Consider the following 25,303-nt stretch of genomic DNA (forward strand, 5'->3'; position numbering starts at 1 on the left):
GGTCCGTTTGCTCAAAATGTTGACCAAAGTCAACCCAGTTGAGTTTTAAAACTCTATTTCACCTTTTAATCCATTTTTCACATAAAAACTTTCCGAAAAATTGTACGGACAACACACACAAGTCGAGGAATGATAAATGGTATTTTTCGAGGTCTTAGAACACAGAATTACTTATTAAATTTAAAGATGACATTTTAGGTTATCACATATAGATCCCTTAGCCATGTTCATCTTCGCTGTAAGAGTGCTCGATCAGTGCTATTGCGCACTCTTTCAACAATGGCTGTTGTATTTTTTTTTTTGAGCAAACTAAAAAAGCAGTGCCAAGCAAATTGGAACAAAGGGAATATTATATAATATTAATGAGTCTTTTCAAATAGCATAAGTCTTCACTTTGTTTTGGGGTAAAGGCGAGTCTATACAAAAATGTCGTTCTCCCACAATTTACTTTCTTCTTGGAGGATTTCTTGAGGATGAGTGGCGTAAATTCAAGCATGAATTGCCTACTCATTTCTTTTTGGTCCATTTTCGTTTATTTAGTAATGGATTCAGCCATTCAGGTTAGGAATAAGAAGTAAGCTGGTAATAAAGAAGAAAGTATATCAGAATTCATTATTTTGGAATTTAGCTCAAAATAATATAGTCATTATTATACATATATTTAAAACGCATAGTACGTATAGTTTCAAGAACATTTCATTTGGAGTTTACGAACATGCCAGTATTCTTGGAAAATATTCCTAATCGCTTAGATCATATAAATAGTCTCAAACACCGAAAGGCGGGGAAGAAATTTCGTCGAAGTTCAACTTCAATACAGTATACGTGTCAATTGTTGCGTAGTTAAACAGAAAAACTCAATTAATTAGCTTAGTATGAAGTTAACGCCAATTGGCTGAGTACTGTGGATGTCATTTCGATCAAGAAATGACATTATCAACTAATTTTAAATAGAAAAGAAATTTTTTTTAGAGATATGATAATTAATATGATTAAGAATTGAAAAAAGATTGAAATATTTAATTTCCAAATACTCTTTTTTCATCTTTAACTTCAAATACTATCTTTTTTCAAATATCACATTTTTTATGTCCACGTGCCGATAAATCGTCTTGTTTGGTTGACAAATAGATGGAAAGAGTGAAGTATTAATGCAAACAAAAAAAAGTAAAAGTTTTATTGGAGTTAAAGTCAAACGAATTTTTCTATTTCCTTCCAATTTCTCAATCACGTAAAACTCTTTTAGTATGAAGTTTATCATTCGTTGATGCTTCAAATTAACTAAACAACCATTCTTTGAGGTTTTTCCAATTTCAAGCAATGAGCTTAGGTTGCACAATAAGGAGTTAGTTCCAATTGAATTAAGGGGCATTCCATCAAAATATCAAAGGTATATACTGTTAGCTAGCTTCAATATGTAAAGCTTGCCTTGACAGTTTCACTGTACAATTCTAAGTTGTTGGCGTGCATGTGTAAAAGATTATAAACATCAAAGGGATATATACAACTCTAGGTACATTGTGGATTAAATCTATAATTCTTTCTCGATGCCTAAGAACACTGCATTCTTTAATTAGCTTTATTGGTTACCTTTATGATAATACTGAATATGGTGCTCAATATACTGCTATAATTGTTAAGAACTTATGTTATCCAAATTCTGTGTAATAGTTAAAGAAGTTGAGTTATCAATAACACACAGACACAAGGAGATGGGATAAAGTATATATGTATCAGGGATGCTAACAATCAATGAAAGCTTTATTGTATTCTTTCCATGTCATTCCTGTTTTTAATTTAACCCCCCGAGTTGTTTTAGTTTATCACAGATGAGAAAGTCTTTATATCATCCTCGGTTTGCAATTGAACTTCGGTTTGGTAATACATTCAAGTTCACAAAGAAAATAAGGAAACAGATAAATTCACAGATGTAACTAAGAAGAGAGATCATATCTCATACAATTAATATTATATAACCAGAACAGGAGCTGGTTTAACATTTTAAAGCTAAGATAGAGCTAGACAGACCCTAGAAGCCTATATTAAAACCAGTGCAGCTAACACAAGAACAATTTATCAAGTAACTTTAGATTGAGATACTATTCGGAATTCCTTTGGCAGTAAGTCCAGGTTCACTTGTCGGATAGAGCAATGTGTATGGCATCTTAACTGGCCCAGTCCTGTTCTTCCACTTCTTATCATTGTTCATCTTTGTAATATTTTCCTCAATTTGAGCCAGCTTCTTTCCAAACCTTTCAAAAGCTAGAAGAGCTTCTTTGTCCTTGGTCCATTCAGCAGAATCTCTCTGTCCAAGATAAATTTCATCTGAAGTATGCGTTGACAAAACCTCAAGAGCAGATATTCCAATCAGAGTCTGGAACTGTGGTGTAATTGTCTTCAGATATCCCTTTACAGGGTTCAACTTCAATTCCTCATACTCAGGGGTTCCAGGCTCAGGAATAAGCCTTCGACTCATACCAGGGCGGTTTGGTGCATAGCCTCCATATGGATACTGCCCAAAGTTAACAGCTGCATGAAGAGCAGATGCCATCCAGATAATGATAGTCACTGAGTCGATCAGTTCTTGGCGCGTCTGCATTTTAGGCCACCAGGGCTCATCTTTCTTGTCACCATGTCCTACTTCGCGAAGTTCTTTCCACCAGGCTTGGAGTTCAGCGTCCTTCTGAAGCATGTCATCTGATTTGTAATACAAACTGATATATTCATGTACCCAACTTTTGATTGCTGACCAGATTTGAAGTCCATCCACAGCATAAGGATAGTCTTCAATAAGTAGGCGGACACCATGTTTGGATGAAGGATCCTCGACTGCCACTCCTCTGATGTAAAACGATACAAAAAAGCAGTATTACATTAGGAAATCATTACAAAGTAGGTAAGCTAGGACAACAAGTCGTGACTTACCTCTTAACAAGTTCAGCAGGTAGAGCTTGATCAGGGAAAACCCAGTCCCGGTAAGCAATAGATGTCAACTCCATTGACAATGGTCCTGGGAAAACAGTCTTCTCAACAATACCACCAGCATTAAGTACAGCCTGTCGAGCCAAGGCATTGATATGCATAGTATCTCGGAAGTGAGGATGCAAAAGCTTATAGACAGGATGGAGCACGCTTAGCTGCCTATTTGCCGCAATCACAAAAGGCTCAACTGATGCATGAGTACGTAACCTGTGAAAAACATTAGACGTGTGATCAAATAAATATTCAGTAACAGACTACACTACATGAAATTCAGTTAGTTTGAAGTACCAGTGACTAAGAAGCTGATGAACTCCAGAATCATTAATTGCTACAAATGCCTTTGCAATTTGCCATAAGGCACCCTCAACACCATTTTCAGCTGGAGTGAATACTTTGCTAATAGCACCAAATTGATCTCCATCTGGATGAGGCAAGTTTAGTTCAATGGCCAGTGGCTTCAAAGTACCATCCTTTTGCAGAAAGAGCACAGTTCTTGAGGCATAAATCTTTGAATGCGATGTGTTAACTTTCCTCGCATATGGCATCACAATGTCATGGTAGTTCAGTATGAAAAGTAGGTTCACCTCAATGGCCTAAGAAGAAGTAAATATACATTTGAGTAAGCACTGACCAGATTAATCTATTGCAAGAAACAATAAACAGTTTAGTCACTTACCTCTTCAATGGTCATTCCATCTAGCTGATTCTGTATTTGTTGTCTGGTTATTTTGCTTGTTTGGTCACCAAATATTTTTGGATCCAGTTTGCTTGTCGGGGGGAACTCCTGTACCAAAAATGCAAAGAATGTCATCTACTCCATTACTCAGATAATAGACGAGAAGATATAAGAATTAGACAAAAAATTGAAAGTTTTTACTTTTAGGCCAGTGATGCACACAGGGTTCAATCCAGCTAATGTCTCTCTTCCAAATTCTTCATCTGACATCCAAGCCGACTTCTCCTCTGTTACACCAACTTAAAATTTTAGAGAACATAACAAAAATTGAATAATTACAAAAATGAGTCAACCGAAAGTCTCATCGAAAATTACCTCTAATAACATGTGGCGTTGGATACTTAAGAAAACCTGGAGTTCCAGGTTCATACACTTTCAGTACATCTTCAAAGCTGTTGAATTCATTGAGAGAGAGATTTCCTAAAGAAGCAAGCTGAGGAGCAAAGACTTGCGCAATGGCTTTCTGTGCATTACTAAGGACATCTGTCATCTTTAAAGGCGAAAACTTTTCATCCCTCGGGACATAAATTGCAAAGCTAGCTATTTGTGGAATCCGGCTTTCACTGTTAGGATCTGCCCAACCAAGTGTAAAAACAACCAAAATAAGGGTGCATATCAATATGGATGTTATAAAAATAGTGCAAATGCTTTTATTGAAAGACTTACCAGCCTTAGATGGTGGTCGTCCTGTTCTTCCTCTTCGTGGATAAGGATACTCTACAGAACCCCCAAGGACTGGTCTGGCATAAAGTGGACCGTTGTCTGGATCTCCAAGATCATTGTAACAATCATAGTCATAAACCCTGTCCCATTCTTGAAGCTTTCCAGTTCCATTTCCTCTCAAACTAAGCAACTCTTCTTCTCTGTACACAAGCAATGCTGCAGGAGTTTCACTCGGAAGCCAAGCCTGTTGCAAATCATAAAAAGAAATTATCAGACGCAGAATGAGTAAATGATGTGATCTATAACACTAAATTTGAATCATTTTGCTCGTACCTGATTCACAAAAAAAATGCGGTCTGACTTGTATTTCTCAGCAGGATAAACCCAAGAATTGCAGACAAATTGCACAGTGTCTTGACTTGGGTCACTAGCTTCAAGAGTGAGTGACTTGAGATAGAATTCACTTGTGTTAAGATTCTTGATGATGAATGCACCTGGAGCTCCAAGAACTTCATGATCCCACTCAAATGTGACACAAAACTTCGATTCGCTGCCTGATTTGTTCTCATCTCTTAAATGTGAAGGGTTCCCAAGTTTCCCTTTCAAAGCTTTTCCTTCAACAATATAAAAATATGATTGTTAATCCACACATTCAAAAGAAAATGCATATATTCACACTTTACAGCACTAACATGCTAGCTGCATAGTACCGTAGAAAACATACAAAAGGGTAACTAGACTGAAGCATGAGAAATGGAGTGTAATTTTTTGAAAAGTATTTAAAAAGTTCAAACCTTGATCTCCATTTACAGAACTAACAAGCTGCAGGATGACCTTATGCCCAAGAATTTCATAAGTTTCATGTGGAGCTAATACTTGAGAAGAACCAAGGTCCAAAGGTGTCTTTTTCATGAGAAGAACAGTGCCATTGATCATTTTGATTTCACGTTTGTCAGTGGATGCCATTATGACTTTGGTAAAGTACAATAAGCCAATATTGCAATGGAGTGATTAACCAAGGATTTCTGATGAGGCTTGATGAAAAACAATAGTAAGTGCTGTGATTTTATAGGTGCAGACTGGCTAGTCTTATGTGACGATTGGAATCCAGTCAATCCACTTTCATAAATGTGAAAGTGTTGGAACTTGAGTGTTTCATGAATTTTAAAAGACTCCTCAATTCCAAGTCACAACTACTTAATTTAATTACCAAGACTGTAAATGTGTATTACCAGACATTTTTATTAGTTTACATTACATGTGCGACTGACAATATAATAGTACTATATACACTTTAGTGGAGTAGTAGTAAATTTATGTACCTGGTTTGTGGCACTAGCGACCCTTTGTACTTCATGCTCACGAATGAAAAGTTTTCCATTTATTATCGAGAAAACTATCCTCTGTAGCCCCTCAAAATTTTAATAACCCATATTTTTACTCACTTACACGAAATGACCCTTCGGTCCAAACTTATTGCATCTAATAGCCCAAAATATCTATTTTGTATATTTTTTGTATAGTGACAGTCTATTTTGTATATTTTTGTATAGTGACAGTATATTTTATATATTCTTTGTATAGTGACAGTCTATTTTGTATATTTTTTGTATAGTGACAGTCTATTTTATATATATTTTGTATAATGTCAGTATATTTTGCATAGTCACAATATATTATATATAAATTGTATATTGACAGTCTATTTAGTATATATTTTGTATAGTGACAGTCTATTTAGTATATTTTTTGTATAGTGACAGTCTATTGTATATAAATTGTACAGTGATAGTCTATTTTGTATATTTTTTGTATAGTGACAGTCTATTTTGTATATACTTTCCACCACATTCCTGCCTTGTACATTACTATTTACCAAGACATAATTGGAAAATCAAATGACCAGTGCATATCTGGATTTAAAAGTTATAACCAGAATTGTATTCTTCTTTTCATAAATTTCCTTTTCTTTCTAATTTAATGAAACCATGTAAGCCAAAAAAGAATATAGCTTGTCAAGAAAATAATGGAAATAATTATTTGGTCCCTCATAAAATTTGCCAATTGGCAACATTGGTGATTGATGTAATTCTCCTTAATTCATACTTTCAATATTTTCAGTGGGAGTATTATTTATTGACACTAAAAATCATAATTCTTGCAAATGAAAAATAATGTAAATGGTTATACGTGTCCTCTAGCTAATTGACGTGCTTCGCGGTTAAACAAACAAATAAAAAGAGCAAAATTATGAAAAGCAGAACTCCCCATCTACTTGTTTCACTGAAAAGCAGATCAAGTCGCAAGATTTCACCAGAAAATTCATAAAACCCTAAGATATTTTTCTGTAAGATTTTACCTTTAACCAATAAAGCAAACATCTTTATAATCCTCAAATAAAACTACGTCTTCCACTCCCTTATGCTCTGATCATCTTGTTGATCATTCTTATTTTGTGGGATATTTGAAATTTTTGGGAAAAAAATAGGAAATTTGTTGAAGAAAAACATGTTTTTTCTTATAAATTTTCCTTACTCCAACTGATGAGAAAACAGGGGAAGGAGAAAGGACATAGTTAAATCCTCTGTTTGTCAATATCGGTAGGCAGCTGTCCATTCCGACAAACTCCAGTTTGTCAATTTCGGTGGCTAGCCGCTGAATTATTTTTGGACTATAAAATATATATTGTAATTTTTGGCTACTCGATGTTTTAAGTTTGGCCCGAGTGGCTATAAATGAGTTATGTTCTTTATTATTTTGAAGAATGGGAATTTGGATTGGGAATGTTCAACTTGAATATTGATTAAATTCCTTCTTCATATGCTACTGCAGGGACTTGTAAGTAGTACGTACTAGTAGTACTATATTTTGTAATTATCTTTTTGTACAAATATCTTATAATTATCTCAAAGTGACAGCCAACTTAATACAACTGCTAGCAAGATCACTGGTTTCCTTTTTATGCGGTGGAAAAGCCATATTCGCAGACATTGCCTTACAAGAGATATAAGTATCAACAGTTTGTTTGGTTAGCCATATGATGTTCCGCCATGTCGAAGAAATTATATATAAATACACTCACACGTACAAGTATATTTCATTGTAACATGTGATCTTACCCAAAAGTGGTAAATGTAAGATTTTCCTACGTGTGTGGCCCAATAGGCTTAAAGATAGTCTTTAGGAAAATCTCTTTTGATTATTTTATTAACTAGGTTTAATCAATGATTCAATTAGCCTCCTTTGATTACTTAAAATAATTTATGAACTCAACTAACAATATAATGCAAAAATATCACAAGTTATGCCTCTTTCGATTACATGAACTAGTGAATATAGATGCAACAATTAAATCTTCCAAAACGATTCAAATACATAAAAATAGAGTTATAATCCACAAACAATCATCAATACATCAAATCCATCAAAACCCAAAAGGAACTACTCTATAGACATGTAGAAGTTCTTCACAAATATAACTAAAGTATATGAAAATATAAATTCAATCCAAACCCGAATCTTGAGTGAGGAAGGAATGATGAAATCCTTACGCTTGTGTTCTTCCCAAGCCTCCTTAGGTCGAAAATGTGTCAAAAGTCCATTTAAAATGGTGTTCTGGTGTATTTAAGCCGCCCCATAACAAACCCCGGACGAAACTTCCCTTTTTTAGCAGAAATGGGAAGTCACTCTAACATTTTTGTGCTACCGCACTGCCCCATACGGCGCACATGTATGGAATTTCAGAACGTGCCAAAAAATCATTTCTAGCCACTTTTTGCAATGCCGCGCCACGCCCTGCGCGCGACTGTATAAATTTGGCCAGAAATTAAGTTTTTTTCACTTTGCAGGAAAATTGCACTAATGCTATGAGGCCCGCGGGGCGGTAGTGCAATTTTCTCATAGTGAATTCGTTTTCTCATTTTTTGATATCCAGACTTGGTCCTCGACCCCCAAACGTGATCCTGACTTAATTCCTTGGACTTTTGCTCAAACTTCAAAGCTCCAACTTGTTCGATTTAGCTTCTGAATATCATTTTAACTTGAAATCAATTCTTACAAGGTATAAAATACACAATAAGTGCAATACACTAATATTCAAGCTCAAACACAAGTAAAATACAATAATTTGAGTGCAATACTACGACTAAAATACGAGATTCTAGCCTACCATCAGTAACGAAAGCCGGGGCGAGGATGGGGCATGTTCGATATCCTGGATTTATATTTTAGGCTCTAAAGTTTTTAAGTTTACAATAAACTCACGTGCTTTTCAACTAGCCAACCAAAGGAAGTGAAAACTTTTCAGTGAAAGAGGGAAAATAAGATAACAAGAGTTTTTTTAACTTATTTGCTTTAGGTACTAGTAGTAATGGGTGTTAGAAAAAGAAAAGAGAAGAGAGAGCAGAGAGATACTCACTGCAACCCAAAATATTATTTCTGCTACTATGCCTCCTGGTTACTGTTTAGTTCAGTTACCTTTTTTTTTTCTTGCAAACAAGAAGGGAAAAAAATAAGCGTTACTGTGTATTTTCAAACTGAAGTAACTAAGATAAATACTTACTCGCATAGGCGAATCTATGATTTGAAGGTGGCGGGTGCCACAATTTTCTTTAATGTACACCTTAAAATAACTAATATAGAGTTTGTTCGAAACGTTTGTCCAATTTATTTATTTTTTAGTTTATTCAGGCAATTAATAGGCATTTTTTATTTAAAATTAGAAAATTACATCTCTTTCCCAGAATATACTTGTAAAATTTTACTGGGTATATTGTTATTGTTGTACAAAAATTACATCTCAGACATCAAGAAGAAAATATAATTAGCATTTTAAAGAAGGAATCACACCTTTATTATTAACAATACAAGTAAAATCAATATTTTTTTACTAGGGAACTGCATCTTTTTTTTTTGTATGCTAAGAGTAAATTTGCACAAGTAAAATAACATCTTTAATAAGGGAATTCCACCAATCAGAATAAGAAAAATAAGAAAATATCTTCAATAGATAAATTATATACCATAAGTAAATGCAGAATTAGATAAATACAAGATCCCGAAAATTAAAATAAAAAATCTCATGTTTTTCTAAGCAATACTTGCGAATTATTCATCATAATTTAATAGTAAAGACAGTTAAATTGTATTTAACAATCATAGAATAACACAAATTTTTATGTTATAATAAAAAATAAATTATAAAAATTAAATTTGATCTCAATCCAAAATTTCTATCAAGAACCTAAGTTTTTTGATTTTGAAAAAAAAAAAGGATTTGAATTAAGAGAAATTTTTATTTTACGGTATTTTAAATATAGGAGACTCTTTTTTGAGTGTCTTTGCTAAAGATCAAAGATAAAATAATAGAATAGAGAAAAAATATATAAAAAATAATAAACGACAAATAGGAAATTGGGAGATAGCCAAAAAGAAAAATGACTGGGACAAAGAAAATAAAAAGCACAACAAAAAAGGAAAGTCAGACAAGGTTCAAATAAATTCGAACTTGAATTTTGCACACGAGAAACGTTTTTACATAGGTCTACCAACCATGACACCTTTGTCTAGTTTGCGATTGGGGGTGACAAGATCAAATATTTAACCTAGTTTAAGAAATTTTTTACATAAATATATAATAATTTTACCAATCTAGCGGGTGTCGTACCACCCCACCCTAAAGGGTGGATCCGCCCCTGCTTACTCGCACCAGCTGTTTATATGCAATCAATCATTTTAATCTTAGTTAACTAAAAATTAGAGTAAGAATACATATCACCTAATCATAGTAAAATAATAGTAATTTTTTAGATAAAAGATATGTGGATTTGACTGGATATAAGCATTTGGTGCGAATTACCAGTAACTAATGTGTTTGACCATAAGTCCATAACGTATAAATATTTTTCGACGCAAAGTGTTACACCCTGTTGTAAAAAAATTTAATCTTTTTAACATCTAAATTAGTTTTGAGAAAAGAAATTTGAGTTCCTTCTAATTTCATTTCCAGTACTGGTGAAGCTAAAACACTCGTAACTAAAACAAAGTAGGGGGAACTCTTATCAATTTTTAGAGTACTCCAACGGAACTCTATTCACGAAATGGAATGCATGTGAATCGAGTATAAAATTGTTTCTTCTTTCAAAATTTCCCTAAATATTTCTCCACTTCATGGAGGGAGAAAAGGAAAGTTTATTGGTCACTCAATCGTAAGCTGTTGTTTTTCATGACACTAATTGCAAGCCCTATGCGTCTTTGCCGCCATAGTTCCACCGCCAATTCGTATATACAAACAGTGAGAAAACCCCAGCTGAGCAACTCTTTCCATTTAGACGAGGTTACTTCCAGTCGTATATTAGACGCACACCCAGATATCAAAACACTGGAAAAACTACATTCCAAGATTATTTTCGATCCGGGTCTATGTTGCAACACGTCTCTTGCCATCAAGTTGATGCGAGCTTATGCAGCTTGCGGCCAACCTAATGTTAGTCGCCAACTGTTTGACAAAATACCTGACAGGAATGTGGTTGTATATAATGTCATGATCAGGAGCTATGCGAATAACAGGTTCTATCAAGATGCTATTTTTGTTTACAAAGATATGTGTAAACGAGATGTTAGTCCTGATAACTTTACATTTCCCTGTGTTCTTAAAGCTTGTTTTGGCTCTGATAATTTGAAGGTGGGGCTGCAAATTCACTGTACTGTCAGCAAGAGGGGTCTCGATTCTGACCTATTTATTGGGAATTGCCTGGTGGCTATGTATGGGAAATGTGGGTGTTTAGTGGAGGCTCGTCAGGTTCTAAATGGAATGCCCAAACGGGATGTTGTTTCTTGGAATTCAATGGTTGTTGGATATGCTCAAAATGGAATGTTTGATGATGCATTAGAGGTTTGTAAGGAAATGAACTTATTAGGTCATAAACCAAATGCGGGAACCATGGCTAGCCTTTTACCTGCTGTAAGCAATACCAGCATTGAGAATGTCTCGTTCGTAAAAGACATTTTCTTGAATATTGATAAAAAGGATTCGGTTCCATGGAATGTGATGATAGCTGTATATGTCAAGAATTCTATGCCTAATGAGGCGGTTGAGCTCTATCTCCAAATGGAAACTTGTGGGATAGAGCCTGATGCTATAACTTTTGCTAGCATTCTTCCTGCTTGTGGGGACCTTTCAGCTGCATCATTGGGAAGGAGGATTCATGAATCTGTTGAAAGAAAAGGTCTTAGGCCAAATTTGTCTCTTGAGAACTCCTTAGTTGATATGTATGCCAGGTGCGGATGTTTGACCGAGGCAAGGAAAATGTTTGAGGGGATGAAGTTTCGGGATGTTGTGTCATGGACTTCCTTGATATCTGCTTATGGTAAGGGTGGCCAAGGCCGGGATGGAGTTGCTTTGTTTTCAAAAATGTTGGAGTCTGGTCTTCAACCTGATTCTATTGCTTTTGTTTCCGTTCTTTCTGCTTGCAGCCATGCAGGCTTGCTACAAGAAGGAGAGTACTATTACAGGCTAATGACAGACAAGTATAAGATTGTTCCGAGGTTAGAACATTATGCCTGCATGGTTGATTTAAAAGGGCGCGCCGGATGCATAAGTGAGGCCTACAATTACGTCAAGCAGATGCCTATGGAAGCTAATGAGAGAATCTGGGGTGCTCTTTTGGGTGCTTGTCGGTTGTACAATGATATGGACATTGGTCTTGTAGCCGCAGACAATCTTTTTGAATTGTCCCCGAAGCAGTCTGGTTATTATGTGTTGCTATCAAATATTTATGCAAAGGCTGGAAGATGGGAAGATGTAACGACTGTTAGGTCAATCATGAAGGGAAGAGGGATTAAGAAAATGCCCGGTATCAGTAATGTTGAGATCAATAACATGGTGCACACCTTCCTTGCTGGGGACACGTCTCACCCACAATCAAAGAAGATCTATGAAGAGTTAGACATAGTAATAGGCAAGATGAAAGAGGAAGGATATGTCCCAGAAACAAATGCTGCCCTTCATGATGTTGAGGAGGAAGACAAAGAAAATCATCTTGTAGTTCATAGTGAGAAACTGGCCATTGTCTTTGCAATTATGAACACCACCCCAGATACACCCATTAGAATTACTAAAAACCTACGTGTATGTGGAGATTGCCACATTGCTGCCAAGATTATTTCCAAGATCACGCAACGTCTGATTATTGTTAGGGATACAAATCGCTATCATCACTTTCAGAATGGAGTTTGCTCATGTAGTGATTATTGGTGACTCTGCCTTGAGGTCCAAAGGTGTATGCTTATTGCAGTTGCTCATGTTTGGTGACTGCAAAGGTTTTATCCTCCTTATTTTGCTAGTATATTACTCTTTTCAGTCTTGCAATCAACAATTCTTTGATTGCCTGATCACACTTGTTGCTATCTGACAAAGATTGACTGAAGAGTTAGTGGGCACAGATGGCAGACGCCACGAGTAGTTGAAGGGAAATTTTGGACCTAAGTTGCTCACCGTAATAGAGGCCTCTTTCCAGATTCAGATTTGTTATACATTTACTATTAAACTTTATTCATCTTAACTTCAACGTGAGAGAAATAGTTAAATAGCTCAATTGCACCACGTCAGGAGCTGTAAAACTTTTCATCAGCAAATAGAAGCCTATTGTATCTGTGAGAAAATATACCGTCTTCAGTTTCATGCTGGTATTGCTAATCGATTTAACAGATGCAATAATGTGCCAGTAAGCACAATCAGCAGGCTACAGTTAAATTTGAATTCGAATTTCCTTAAGAGTGCAGTATCCATCTAATAAGATACTAGTAATTTCTTGGAGTAATTATGTCTTCTGCTTTATTAAAAAAAGTGATTTTAGGTAGGTATCAAGAAATTTTAAGTACTATTCAGATGTATGCTATAGGATTCACTATTTACAAAGATATATTAATGTGCTTAAAAGATGTAACATGTGTTAGTGATGAATTTATTAATAAGAGTGACCCACTATGAGGGGTTCAATTATTCCAGTTTGTTAATCATACCTCTCACCTACCTTTGCTCACCTAACTTTAGACTAGGGTAGGAAAGAGATGGAAGTAACTATATTGGAGTAAGTATTTAAAGTTTTAAACACGGACATGTTATTTAATAAACGGGACTAGTTGCCTCCCGGAGTTTGTGACAGCACTTCATCTACATTTTGTACTCATATACAAAAGAGGGAGGAAGGTACCTTTGAAAAGAGAAGCCAACTAGTTAACTTATTGGGCTGATTCTATAAATATGATATGATAAAAGTATATAGGCTAGAGTTATTTGGTACTTATACATTTATCTAGTGAAATAAATAAGGTATGGGTAAGCTGATTAGAACAACAACAAATTAAAAAAGTCAAAAGGATAGCTGGTGTGAACTCCATATTTGATATAGGAAAAGGAATTTAGAGAGAAGAATTATACAGCAAAAATGGCTACAGCTTCTTCTGTTTCATCTCCTTCAATGGAAAGGATCATGTCACTTCCACATTCCTCCATGAGGTTGCGTCATTCCAATGCCCCTTCTCTACTTCATCTTTCTCCCCAAGCTGCTCCTTCGTCGTTTTCATCGTCTCTTAGGCCGCCATCAGGTATAATTTCTCTTAATACATCTGTCTTCTTTCTTCTACGATTCCCAAATCCCAGATATATAGCCGTGGTTTGCCGTTTTGGTGTATCTATTTTATGAAGTATAAAGCGGCTAATGTTGGCTAAAAATTTAATTGAGGCAGTTTTGACTGATTGAGACAAAATATTCTCTTTATTAGCTTAACTCTATAATTAATGAAGAAGAATAGAGAGTATTTTGGTTGACTGTTGACCTACACAAGGCATAAGAAGAAGAAAAATGCACAAACGAAAAAGACTAAAAATGAAGTGATCAGTATAAAAAGATGGTATGAGTTTTAGGGTTTAGATCGACATGGAATTGCCGAAAACTGACTTTTTTCTCTGAATCATTTTGCTAAGCTTAAAGATAATATTGTTAGGGATATATTAAATATACCCTAGACCCAATCTCATATTTGATGATTTGAATATATTTTTGTGAATGCTATTTGATATAAAAATATATGGCATTTGATATTCATTTATCATAATTATTATTAATTACTTGATTAATTTAATAAGGTCCTTGATTAAATTTTGAGATTTGTCATCATGATGGAACCATGATAATGAGAGTAAAGTCTCTTACAATTTAACCTAAATTTTGTTCTTGATCGTAGGATTATTAATTTGGACATTAGTAATCCGGTTAGATCAATATTTATGTGATCGTCTTTATGAGATAATGATTAGTTGATCTCATTAATTAAATAACATAAATAGATGATGCATATAGAGATATGATCATTGAACCGATTCATTGGATAATTCCTAATGGTTAGAATTACCATAAACTGTCAATAAGATATTCTCTTGAAGAATGTGATGTAAAAGTTTCCTTTGACCTGATATCATCATAGTAATTGACAAGTTATTTATTGTGCTTTGATACTAGACACCTATGGCCCTAGGGCGATAGTTGAAAAGATATTGATCATACTAGTGATTGATCAAGATGGAATCTGTCAACTCTTGATAATGAGTTTAAGCTCCATGTTGTCATAAATTATAACCGACCAAATTAAGACCTTAGGCCAGGGTGATTGAATAAAAGAAGAAAATAGTTTCTTAGGTCATTCAATGGTCGATTATTTTTGACAGGAACACATAGTCGGCCGCCTATTAGGATTGACAGTTGAACCATATCCTAGGGTGACCCAGAGCTATAAGGACAGAAGGAATTAATACATTATTCTTATACAAGTTCTTGAGAGTAAATTGTATACTTCATGCTATCCGGTCGTTAAGGAGTGTTACTAGACGCCGCCCTTGATTAGTATATTGATGTGATCAATTTACTACCGGCTTAGTATTGAACCTATGAGGTCGCACACTAACGAGTGTTCTGATCTTTGCTAAAGGATTAATTACTTTATTATTTGATAATTAAATTAAAAAATTTAATTAGTCAAATAAATTCTAGTTATCAGTCCAAATGAAATATTATTATATTTTTTGTTAGCACAGATGATATAATTAATATTGTGGACAAGTTGAAGTTTTCTATTTTAAATAAGAAAATCAAATTACATCTCTTGGTTTTTACATGACTTTACAATACGTATAAGATCTATATCTTCACACACACACACACACACACACACACACACATACATATATATATATATATATATATTTATATGTGAATGGCTATATCCAACATGATGTTTATATCTTACCTAATGTGAATGCTAATTCGATTATGCATCTTCAAGTCTTAAGAGGAAAAGAGATGATCAAGTAAATCATACATACCTTTGGCATTGTAGGCTTGGTCATATTGGAGAGAAAAGAATTAACAAGTTGTACAAGGAAGGGTACCTTGACAAATATGATTTTGAATCATATCCAACTTGTGAATCTTGTCTCAAAGGAAAAATGACCAAATCTCCATTTACTGGAAGTGGAGAAAGAGCTTCTGAATTATTGGGACTAATTCATACAGATGTTTGTGGGCCCATGAAAATTCAAGCTAGAGGTGGATATTCTTACTTCATCACCTTCACTGATGATATGTCAAGATATGGATTTGTGTATCTTATGAAACACAAGTCTGAATCTTTTGAAATGTTCAAAAGGTTCCGTAGTGAAGTTGAGAAGCAGACTGGTAAAAGTATCAAAGTACTAAGGTCTGATAGAGGTGGAGAATATCTTAGTGAAGATTTTACCAGATATCTCAGAGAGAATGGGATTCTCTCACAGTGGACACCTCCAGGAACACCACAACACAATGGTGTGTCTGAAAGGAGAAATCGAACCTTATTAGATATGGTGAGATCTATGATGGGGTTCACTGATCTTCCAATAAATTTATGGGGATATGTTTTGGAAGCAGCAACATACTTACTTAATAAAGTTCTCGCTAAGTCAGTCTCTACAACACCATATGAGATATGGAAATGACGTAAGCCTAACCTTAAACACATTAAAGTTTGGGGTTGTCCAGCTTATGTTAAGAGACTGCAGTCTGATAAACTTGACTCAAGATCTGATAAATGTAGGTTCATTGGGTATCCCAAAGAAACAATGGAATATTATTTTTATCACCCTTCTGACTATAAAGTGTTTGTGGCTAGAGGAGCAACCTTTTTGAAAAGGGAATTTCTTTTGGAAGGAAATTATAGTGGAGAAATAGAACTTGATGAAGTTCAAGAAACTAATGAATCAACACAAAATTAATATCATGAGACACAAGTTGAAGAACCTTTATTGGACTAAAGCAAGCTTCTAGAAGTTGGAATATTCGCTTTAACAAGACAATTGAAAAGTTCAATTTTGTTAGATTCGAAGAAGAACCTTGTGTGTACAAAAAGGTTAGTGAGAGCATAATTTTATTCTTAGTACTGTATGTTGATGATATATTGCTCATAGGAAATAACATACCAACATTACAAAGTACCAAGATTTGGCTATCTGAACAGTTCTCCATGAAAGACTCGGGAGAAGCAACTTATATATTAGGAATAGAGGTCTATAGAGATAGATCGAGGAAGCTACTTGGACTTTCCCAGTCTTTGTACATTGATACCATTTTGAAAAGGTATAACATGGATAATTCCAAAAGAGGCTATCTACCGATAGGCACTGGAATTACTCTCAGTAGGGAGGATTGTCCTAAAACACCTGAAGAGAGAGAAAGCATGAGTAGGATACCATACGCTAGTGCAGTGGGAGCTATCATGTATACCATGATATGTACACGTCTTGATGTGGCTTATGCACTTGGAGTGACTAGCCGATATCTGGCAATTCCTGATGAGGAACATTTGAAGGTGGTGAAGACCATTCTTAAGTACTTAAGAAGGACTAAAGACCAATTCCTCATTTATGGAGATTCTGAGTTGAAACTTGAATGTTATACTAATGCAAGTTTCTCTTCAGATAGAGATGATAGCAAATCTATTTCTGGTTATGTATTCACTTTAAATGGTGGTGCAGTGAGTTGGAAAAGTTTTAAACAAGCTACAGTAGTTGATTCAGTAACTGAAACAGAATATATAGCAGCTAGTGAAGCTGCTAAGGAAGTTGTATGGATGAAAAAGTTCTTAACTGAACTTGGTGTGGTTCCTTCAATAGAAGGTGCAGTTCCATTATTGTGTAACAATACTGAGCCATTCCTCAAGCAAAAAAACCAAGATCACACCAAAAATCCAAACACGTTCTGCGAAGGTATCACTTGATAAGAGAGATCATTGAACGTGGAGACGTCGAGATTCAAAGATGTAAAGGAAAATGTTGCAGACCCATTCACCAAAGCTCTTGGAGCAAAAGAGTTTGACAAGCACAAGTGAAAATTGGGAATGAAATACAAGAGCGATTGGCTCTAGTGCAAGTGAGAGATTATTAGGGATATATTAAATATGCCCTAGATCCAATCTCATATTTGATGATTTGAATATATTTTTGTGAATGCTATTTGATAGAAAAATATATGGCATTTGATATTCATTTATCATAATTATTATTAATTACTTGATTAATTTAATAAGGTCCTTGATTAAATTTTGTGATTTGTCATCATGATGGAATCATGATAATGAGAGTAAAGTCTCTTACAATTTAACCTAAATTTTGTTCTTGATCGTAGGATTATTAATTTGGACATTAGTAATCCGGTTAGATCAATATTTATGTGATCGTCTTTATGAGATAATGATTAGTTGATCTCATTAATTAAATAACATAAATAGATGATGTATATAGAGATATGATCATTGAACCGATTCATTGGATAATTCCTAATGGTTAGAATTACCATAAACTGTCAATAGGATATTCTCTTGAAGAATGTGATGTAAGAGTTTCCTTTGACCTGATATCATCATAGTAATTGACAAGTTATTTATTGTGCTTTGATACTAGACACCTATGGCCCTAGGGCGATAGTTGAAAGGATATTGGGTACGATTAAATACTTGTAGAATTAGTGATTGATCAAGATGGAATCTGTCAACTCTTGGTAATGAGTTTTAAGCTCCATGTTGTCATAAATTATAACCGACCAAATTAAGACCTTGGCCAGGGTGATTGAATGAAAGAAAAAAAGAGTTTCTTAGGTCATTCAATGGTCGATTATTTTTGACATGAACACATAGTCGGCCGCCTATTAGGATTGACAGTTGAACCATATTCTAGGGTGACCCAGAGCTATAAGGACAGAAGGAATTAATACATTATTCTTCTACAAGTTCTTGAGAGTAAATTGTATACTTCATGCTATCCGGTCGTTAAGGAGTGTTACTAGACGCCGCCCTTGATTAGTATATTGATGTGATCAATTTACTACCGGCTTAGTATTGAACCTATGAGGTCGCACACTAACGAGTGTTCTGATCTTTGCTAAAGGATTAATTACTTTATTATTTGATAATTAAATTAAAGAATTTAATTAGTCAAATAAATTTAGTTATTAGTCCAAATGAAATATTATTATATTCTTTGTTAGCACAGAGGATATAATTAATATTGTGGACAAGTTGAGGTTTTCTATTTTAAATAAGAAAATTAAGTTACATCTCTTGGTTGATATATATTTGTGTATAATTATAATTAATATTTGTGTATATGAACATAAATGAGTTACATGCTTTTATTTTAAAATGTTGACTATGTTGTAGAATTCAATTTAGAATTGAATTCCATAAATGAGTTACATGTTTTTATTTTAAAATGTTGACTAAGTTGTAGAATTCAATTTAGAATTGAATTCCATAAATGAGTTACATGCTTTTATTTTAAAATGTTGACTAAGTTGTAAAATTCAATTTAGAATTGAATTCCATAAATGTGTTACATGTTTTTTAAATATTTACCATGAGGCATATGATTTGTATTTTTCAATGAAAATTATGTGTGTGTATATATATATGTGTGTGTGTGTGTGTGTGTGAGTCGTAATTAAGAATGATGAAGATATAAATCTTATACATATTTTAAAGTCACGTAAAAACAATAGAGTTATTATTGAGAAGAAAATTGCTTTGAGAAAGTAATAGTACAATACAAAGCCAAGATAGAAAATACTAGTACAAAAAAATTATTTCTTGTTCTTCTACCTTTGAGTTGAGATTTTTGAGAAAAATTTCAACACAATATTTTCATTCAATTTGTTCGCGGGATTTCATTGATCAAAGAGTTGATAGCAAGGATCAGTCTCGGTGTGGATACGCATAGAATCTTCGCACTATCGAAAAAATTTAAAACAAGACTCTCTTCACCAGGTACGTCTTAGATCCGATCTTTGACATGTAAATAATTTTTAAACACGAAAAGTTCTGCCTAGGATTGTTATTGTCTTCCGCTGCGTGTTATGAACACCTCTACGCAATCCTACAAATATGGGTCTCAATCGGCTTGTAAAGTACCCAGAAGAGGAAAATGACCTATGAGATGTCTATAGTTCAATGACAGAGAGATATCTTCCTTGTGATAATTTGCTATTAGAAACTATCAGAATTTAACTTTTCAAGGGAAAATAGAAGTCCATCTTTATCTAAGGTTTTAAACTTCAAACTTCTTTTTTTTTTTAAATAACGAAAGTATGACTATGCCAGTGGTCCTTTATTAAGGAAAACAAAAATTGATCAAATGGAATACAAATTTAACACGTACTGCAAAGTTACCATACAAGGAGTGGATTAAATACAAGTAAAGTTTGTTGCCCCGGAGAAGAGAGCATACGGCTTCAAGGATCTTGGCACCTTAATTTAGTACTATAGAAAGGCCTTACTGGTCTCAACTCCGTTTATGTTCCAAGTGAAGAAGTCTTTTCATAGTTCCAAATAGGGAAGACAAAAGATTTTAGTTTCTGAATTTTTCATTCTAGGAGACTATTGGAACTTGTCTTTTATCAAGCCAGAGTTCTTTGGTCTAAGCTGTAAAAGTTTTCAGGCTTTCGACGTCACATAGATTCCAAGAGATTTCCCATCTTCAAGATCAGGGCTTCTTCTGAAGAGGAAGAAAATTCTGAATCTTTAGCTCGTATCAGAAAGGTATTTTCCAATGTAAAAGACAAGGTAAGACTCCGCCCTTATTTTATGAGTACTACTTCATAGTTCATTCTCTATGCTTCAGAACTGGCTCATCTTCTTCGTTTGCTGAAATCCAACTATGTTTGCAACTTTCTTATAGTGGGATGAACTCGAAAAGAAACCTACTGTCTTTCTTTATGGAGGTTCAGCCGCCCTTGGTCTTTGGTTTTCTTCAATCCTTATTGATGCATTAGACTCCATTCCCATGGTAAGTAATCTAATTGGACTAGTCTTTTCCAGTTCTTTAGCAAAATATAGGGTGCCAATACTACTAACAATACATTGTGACTAGTCTTACTTAGCCTTGTGTTTTTGGGGTTATCACAATTTCTGCTTTCTTGTGATTCTTGAGCCTAAGTGAATCTCTCTCACGTTTTAACTTTTTTAAACCAGTTACCCAAGTTTTTGGAGTTGGTCGGCTTTGGATACTTTGGTTGGTTCGTCTACACATATCTTCTCTTTAAGGTATGATCTTACATGAAATAGATGCAGATCATTTCTTGCAATTAATCTCTATTCTCAGTTGGGTATAGACATAGGCTAGAATAGCATGCACTTTTGCTAAGAAATTTCAGGTCAATCTTGTAGGAATAGTTTTTCTAGACCATTCAGTTTCACATTGCTCTAGTGATATTTCAAACGAGTTATTGTTTTTCATTCACTTCTTTCCTAAAACTATCACTTCAGTACATGTAGAGCAATTGTGCAAATTTTCCTATGTCAGCTGAGGCAATTTACAGGTTAAAGTGACAGAAGCTGTTAATTAATCCAAGTTTGAGGGGAGGTTTTCGTTAAGTTTTAGTATGTTTTAGTTACATTAGTTAGTTACTAAATTCACCTCCAGACATCGGAGACCCTCAACATGCCAAATAACCTAGGAAATCCTGTTTCAAGTTCGTCTGGTAAGCCACAAATCTACATCTGTAGTGCAAGAGCCTAATCGTTTCGGATTGAAATAACATGCTGAATACAGTATCTTATTACTAGTGTTTTTCCCTGTCAGTGTATAATCATTGCTGAGGGTAGATAGTGCACATGGCTAACACTAATTTGGATTTCTGTTTTCAGTCTGGAAGGGATGAACTGGGAAGTAATATTCAAGCTCTTAAGAAAAAGATTACTGGGGAGGAATAGCAGAAGTCAGTTTCCGCACTGCTGGTCAGAGAACATCTGAACAAATAAGCTTCAGCTACAATGCTTTCTTCTCTATTCATCAATTATTCTTGTATATTCTTGTCTTGTATGAAGACCTTTGTACATCACAAACTAGTCAGCTACCTCATGTAATCCCTCTTTCCCCCAATGCAGAATTTGTGTAGATAGTCTAGTGAAAGAAAGGACATTGCGCTGAATAGAGACATCCAGAAAATTTTAGAAACTAATTAATCTAGTTGTTTGTGCTATTTATCCTTCCTTAAAAAGTGAAGAGAACCATTTGACAGAACAGATATGTTTCTTTTATCGTTTTGTGAATGCTTGCTTCAAGAAGAGCTAGAGCTTTGCATTCTCTTACAAAACTAAATGAGTAGAAATGGCCAAGTTCCAAAAATGTTAAAGGTGTTAATGGTACAAAGTATATTGTGAGCTCACACCTCCACTGCATTCGTTAACATGACATGAATAGATCTGAAGTATTGCCTACGATTATGTGTAAAACAGGAGTAAACAAATTGGTGCATAGTTTAATGAACAGGGATTCTGAACCAATAATTTTGATCAGCTTGGGACACACACACACACACTGTCAGAAGATAAGATTTAATTGCATGAAAATTGCACCTTCTGTGCTAGTAACAAAAAATGATTGGAGTTTCGTGGATCTGTTTTGTTTAACTGAAGGTTACAATAATTTCTAAAAACCAGTGTAGTGTATAGGTTTCTGCACGAAACAGAAAATCCATAATTTAAGCATTGTGGGATTCTAAAAACTATATCCAACTCTATTTTGTGTTTGTTTTTCATATTTATAGGGTTCAACTCCGAAACTAAGAATCGAAATATTGGATTCTGCCAAACTCAGAAGTAGGATTTGAAGGTGACGGGGAACATGAGCGAACTGCTCAACCAATACCTCATAGGACTTTTGATCTTAAGGGTCCCAAGCAAAATATATGATCGTTCTCAACATATATATACTTATATATTCAGAACTTTTGTTGAAGTTAAACAGGATTCAGTGACCCCACTTCTCCAAGCATAGGTCCTAACCGGATATAAACATCATGTACATATTATGTCATTTACTCATCTCCGTAAGGCTTCTTGGATTAGAAGACAATAAGGCCTTGCATTCTTCATCTAACTACTAAATGTAGCATGAATTGACTTTGCAAAAACAATGGAGTATGTTTTTTTTTTGGTCAACTCATGGATAAGTTCGTGCAGAGGACAACTAAGCATCTGTGAACGTATTTTTACATTAAAAAAAAATGTATTCTTTGGCCAACTCAATCATCAAGTAGTTGGAAGTGTAGCAGCTTGCCATAAGGCTCATTATCAGTAGCACGTCTTTCCTTGATCCAAACGTAACAACTTCTTATTTAAGACAGGATTATTTAGCCAATCCTGGTTTTTATGTCTACCGGAAAGGGGCGAATAATAAGGAAAATCATAAAGCAGTAAAAAGCTTTTTAAAATTAAAACCTTAAACAACTATTAAGGTTAAAAATGGATTGATTCTGCGAAATAGCTTTTGTGTGGTTGCAACTTGCAAATAGGAGTCAGCGTTGCACCCACACAGGGCTATTGATTATTGACCCGTTAAACTTGGTGGAAGGTCCAATAAAACTGCAAATTGTGAACCTACTTGCATTTTTTAGACTTTTGAATTGTGAAACAGATCAATTCTGTTTGAATTGCCTCGTAGGCGCTTGACTCAACCCAAGTGATAATCATGAGACAAAAAGGGGATATAAATGTTAAAACATACGTAGTTAGTATAGGACTTACCAATTCTCATTATTAATAAAAGAGATTGGAGATTTTACACTAAGAAAAGAAATTTGAAGTTTCAATATAATAGTTGCGACTGCATCTTACATCACTTGGGTACAGGTTCTGTTTTCACTAAAGGTCACCCCCTCAGTCAATCTTTCCTCAATTCCTCCCTTAGTATTAATGTACTCCCATTTACAGATCCTTACTATTTACGGACCCCCTTCTTTTTCAAAAGATTTTGGAAAGAGAAAATAAATACAGACTAAAATAAACAAAATGCGAGAGAGTGGAGATATTTTGATGTACAAAAAGGCAGTAGATGTTTGACCTCTTCCTTCCCTGACTCCCATAATTCAGCTGCCTTTGGTCAAAATATTCTAAGAAATCCACATAATGCGAGAGAGTGGTACTATTTTAAACAAGAAAATCTCCTTAATTTCACTGTCTCAATTTCCCAAAATCTCCCCGTTTCCCTTCTATTAATAGTCTCCATCATATAACCAATATTGAATTACCATATACTCTATCCAAAATGGCCACCAAACATCAATTTCTTTCTTCTGTCTTATTCTTAGCTATTGTCCAGACCTCAATTGCTAGTGGCATATCCATTTACTGGGGCCAAAACGGAAACGAAGCGACCTTAAACGAAACCTGTGCCTCAGGTAGATATTCATATGTCAACTTAGCCTTCCTTAACAAATTCGGCAATGGTCAAACCCCAGAACTCAATCTTGCCGGTCACTGCAATCCTGCCGTTAATGGATGCACAGTCGTTGGCCCAGAAATCAAACACTGTCAAAAATTAGGTGTCAAAGTAATGTTGTCTATAGGTGGTGGCGTTGGAAATTACTCTTTAGCTTCCAAAAAAGACGCCAAAAATGTTGCACGTTATTTATGGAACTCATTTTTGGGTGGACGTTCCTCTTTTAGGCCTTTAGGAAATGCTGTTGTTGACGGAATTGACTTTGATATTGAGCTTGGATCATCTCTTTTTTATGAAGATTTAGCTAAATACTTGAAAGCTTATGGTAGAATTGGAAGAAAAGTGTACTTAACAGCAGCTCCACAATGCCCGTTTCCAGATAGGTTGCTTGGTACTGCTTTAAATACAGGGCTTTTTGACTTTGTTTGGATTCAATTTTACAATAATCCTCCTTGTCAGTATACTCCTAATAATACTGATAATCTAAAAAATTCTTGGATTCGGTGGACTTCGTCGGTGAATGCTAGAAGGATATTTTTAGGGCTTCCGGCGGCACCACAAGCAGCCGGAAGTGGGTTTATTCCGGCGGATGTGTTGACCGGCGAAATTCTTCCGATGATTAAGAAGTCGCGCAAGTATGGTGGTGTTATGTTGTGGTCAAAATTTTGGGACGAACAAACTGGATATAGTGCTTCAATTCTGAAAAGTGTGTGAAAATTGTTGTGGGTAATTTAGAAATAATTAAAGCCGGAAAGGCTATGAATTAAGCATTTGTTTATGAAAAAAATCATTTTGGATTTTTGTACCTTGCTGAAATCATGGTGTCTATATTCCTTTTTCTTCTTTTCTTTTCAGAATTTTCCCACACGCACCTTCGTACTTTTATTTTTTTATTTTTGGTTCATCTTGTGCTCTCACGCAAAACCCAGTTGGATTTTCTTGCTTGCAATCCTTAGATCTCTTCTACAAATCGAATCTTTATGTAATCGAATCAGTACCTTCTTTCTTTTTCTCTGTGTGTCTTCACATGCAAATGTGTGCAATAATATTTGGACAGGTTCACATTCTTTCTCTTTGTTTGTCACCGATGCTAATTAAGTTTATTAGTTTCAAAAGTTTGCTTA

General features: G+C 34.7%; 4 protein-coding genes across 5 annotated transcripts; 3 read left to right on the forward strand and 1 right to left on the reverse strand.

The window, feature by feature from the left end:
* Nucleotides 1–1,902: 1,902 nt before the first annotated feature.
* LOC107821968 (putative linoleate 9S-lipoxygenase 5) lies at nt 1,903–5,482 on the reverse strand. Its single transcript, XM_016648462.2, has 9 exons — nt 5,176–5,482; nt 4,715–4,995; nt 4,385–4,625; nt 4,034–4,291; nt 3,860–3,945; nt 3,659–3,766; nt 3,271–3,575; nt 2,926–3,189; nt 1,903–2,840 (listed from the first exon to the last, which is right to left on the reverse strand). The coding sequence occupies exons 1-9, from the start codon at nt 5,345–5,347 to the stop codon at nt 2,087–2,089; spliced, it is 2,469 nt and encodes an 822-aa protein (XP_016503948.1). The 5' UTR covers nt 5,348–5,482; the 3' UTR covers nt 1,903–2,086.
* A 4,838-nt stretch (nt 5,483–10,320) lies between these two features.
* LOC107821977 (putative pentatricopeptide repeat-containing protein At3g49142) lies at nt 10,321–13,133 on the forward strand. The gene has a single exon (XM_016648471.2). The coding sequence runs from the start codon at nt 10,605–10,607 to the stop codon at nt 12,636–12,638; it is 2,034 nt and encodes a 677-aa protein (XP_016503957.1). The 5' UTR covers nt 10,321–10,604; the 3' UTR covers nt 12,639–13,133.
* A 363-nt stretch (nt 13,134–13,496) lies between these two features.
* Nucleotides 13,497–21,980, forward strand: LOC107821985 (protein CURVATURE THYLAKOID 1A, chloroplastic). 2 transcript variants are annotated; one of them, XM_075251953.1, is made up of 6 exons: nt 13,497–13,987; nt 19,640–19,726; nt 20,397–20,521; nt 20,637–20,744; nt 20,930–21,001; nt 21,605–21,980. In XM_075251953.1, the coding sequence occupies exons 1-6, from the start codon at nt 13,828–13,830 to the stop codon at nt 21,668–21,670; spliced, it is 618 nt and encodes a 205-aa protein (XP_075108054.1). In that variant the 5' UTR covers nt 13,497–13,827; the 3' UTR covers nt 21,671–21,980. The 2 variants fall into 2 exon arrangements, with proteins under 2 accessions (XP_075108054.1, XP_016503968.1); XM_016648482.2 differs by lacking the exon at nt 19,640–19,726 and having other exon boundaries at nt 13,504–13,987.
* A 1,648-nt stretch (nt 21,981–23,628) lies between these two features.
* Nucleotides 23,629–24,995, forward strand: LOC107821994 (hevamine-A-like). The gene has a single exon (XM_016648490.2). The coding sequence runs from the start codon at nt 24,006–24,008 to the stop codon at nt 24,891–24,893; it is 888 nt and encodes a 295-aa protein (XP_016503976.1). The 5' UTR covers nt 23,629–24,005; the 3' UTR covers nt 24,894–24,995.
* The last annotated feature ends 308 nt before the right edge of the window (nt 24,996–25,303 follow it).

This window comes from Nicotiana tabacum, chromosome 4, assembly GCF_000715075.1.
Source record: "Nicotiana tabacum cultivar K326 chromosome 4, ASM71507v2, whole genome shotgun sequence".
Lineage (NCBI taxonomy): Eukaryota > Viridiplantae > Streptophyta > Magnoliopsida > Solanales > Solanaceae > Nicotiana > Nicotiana tabacum.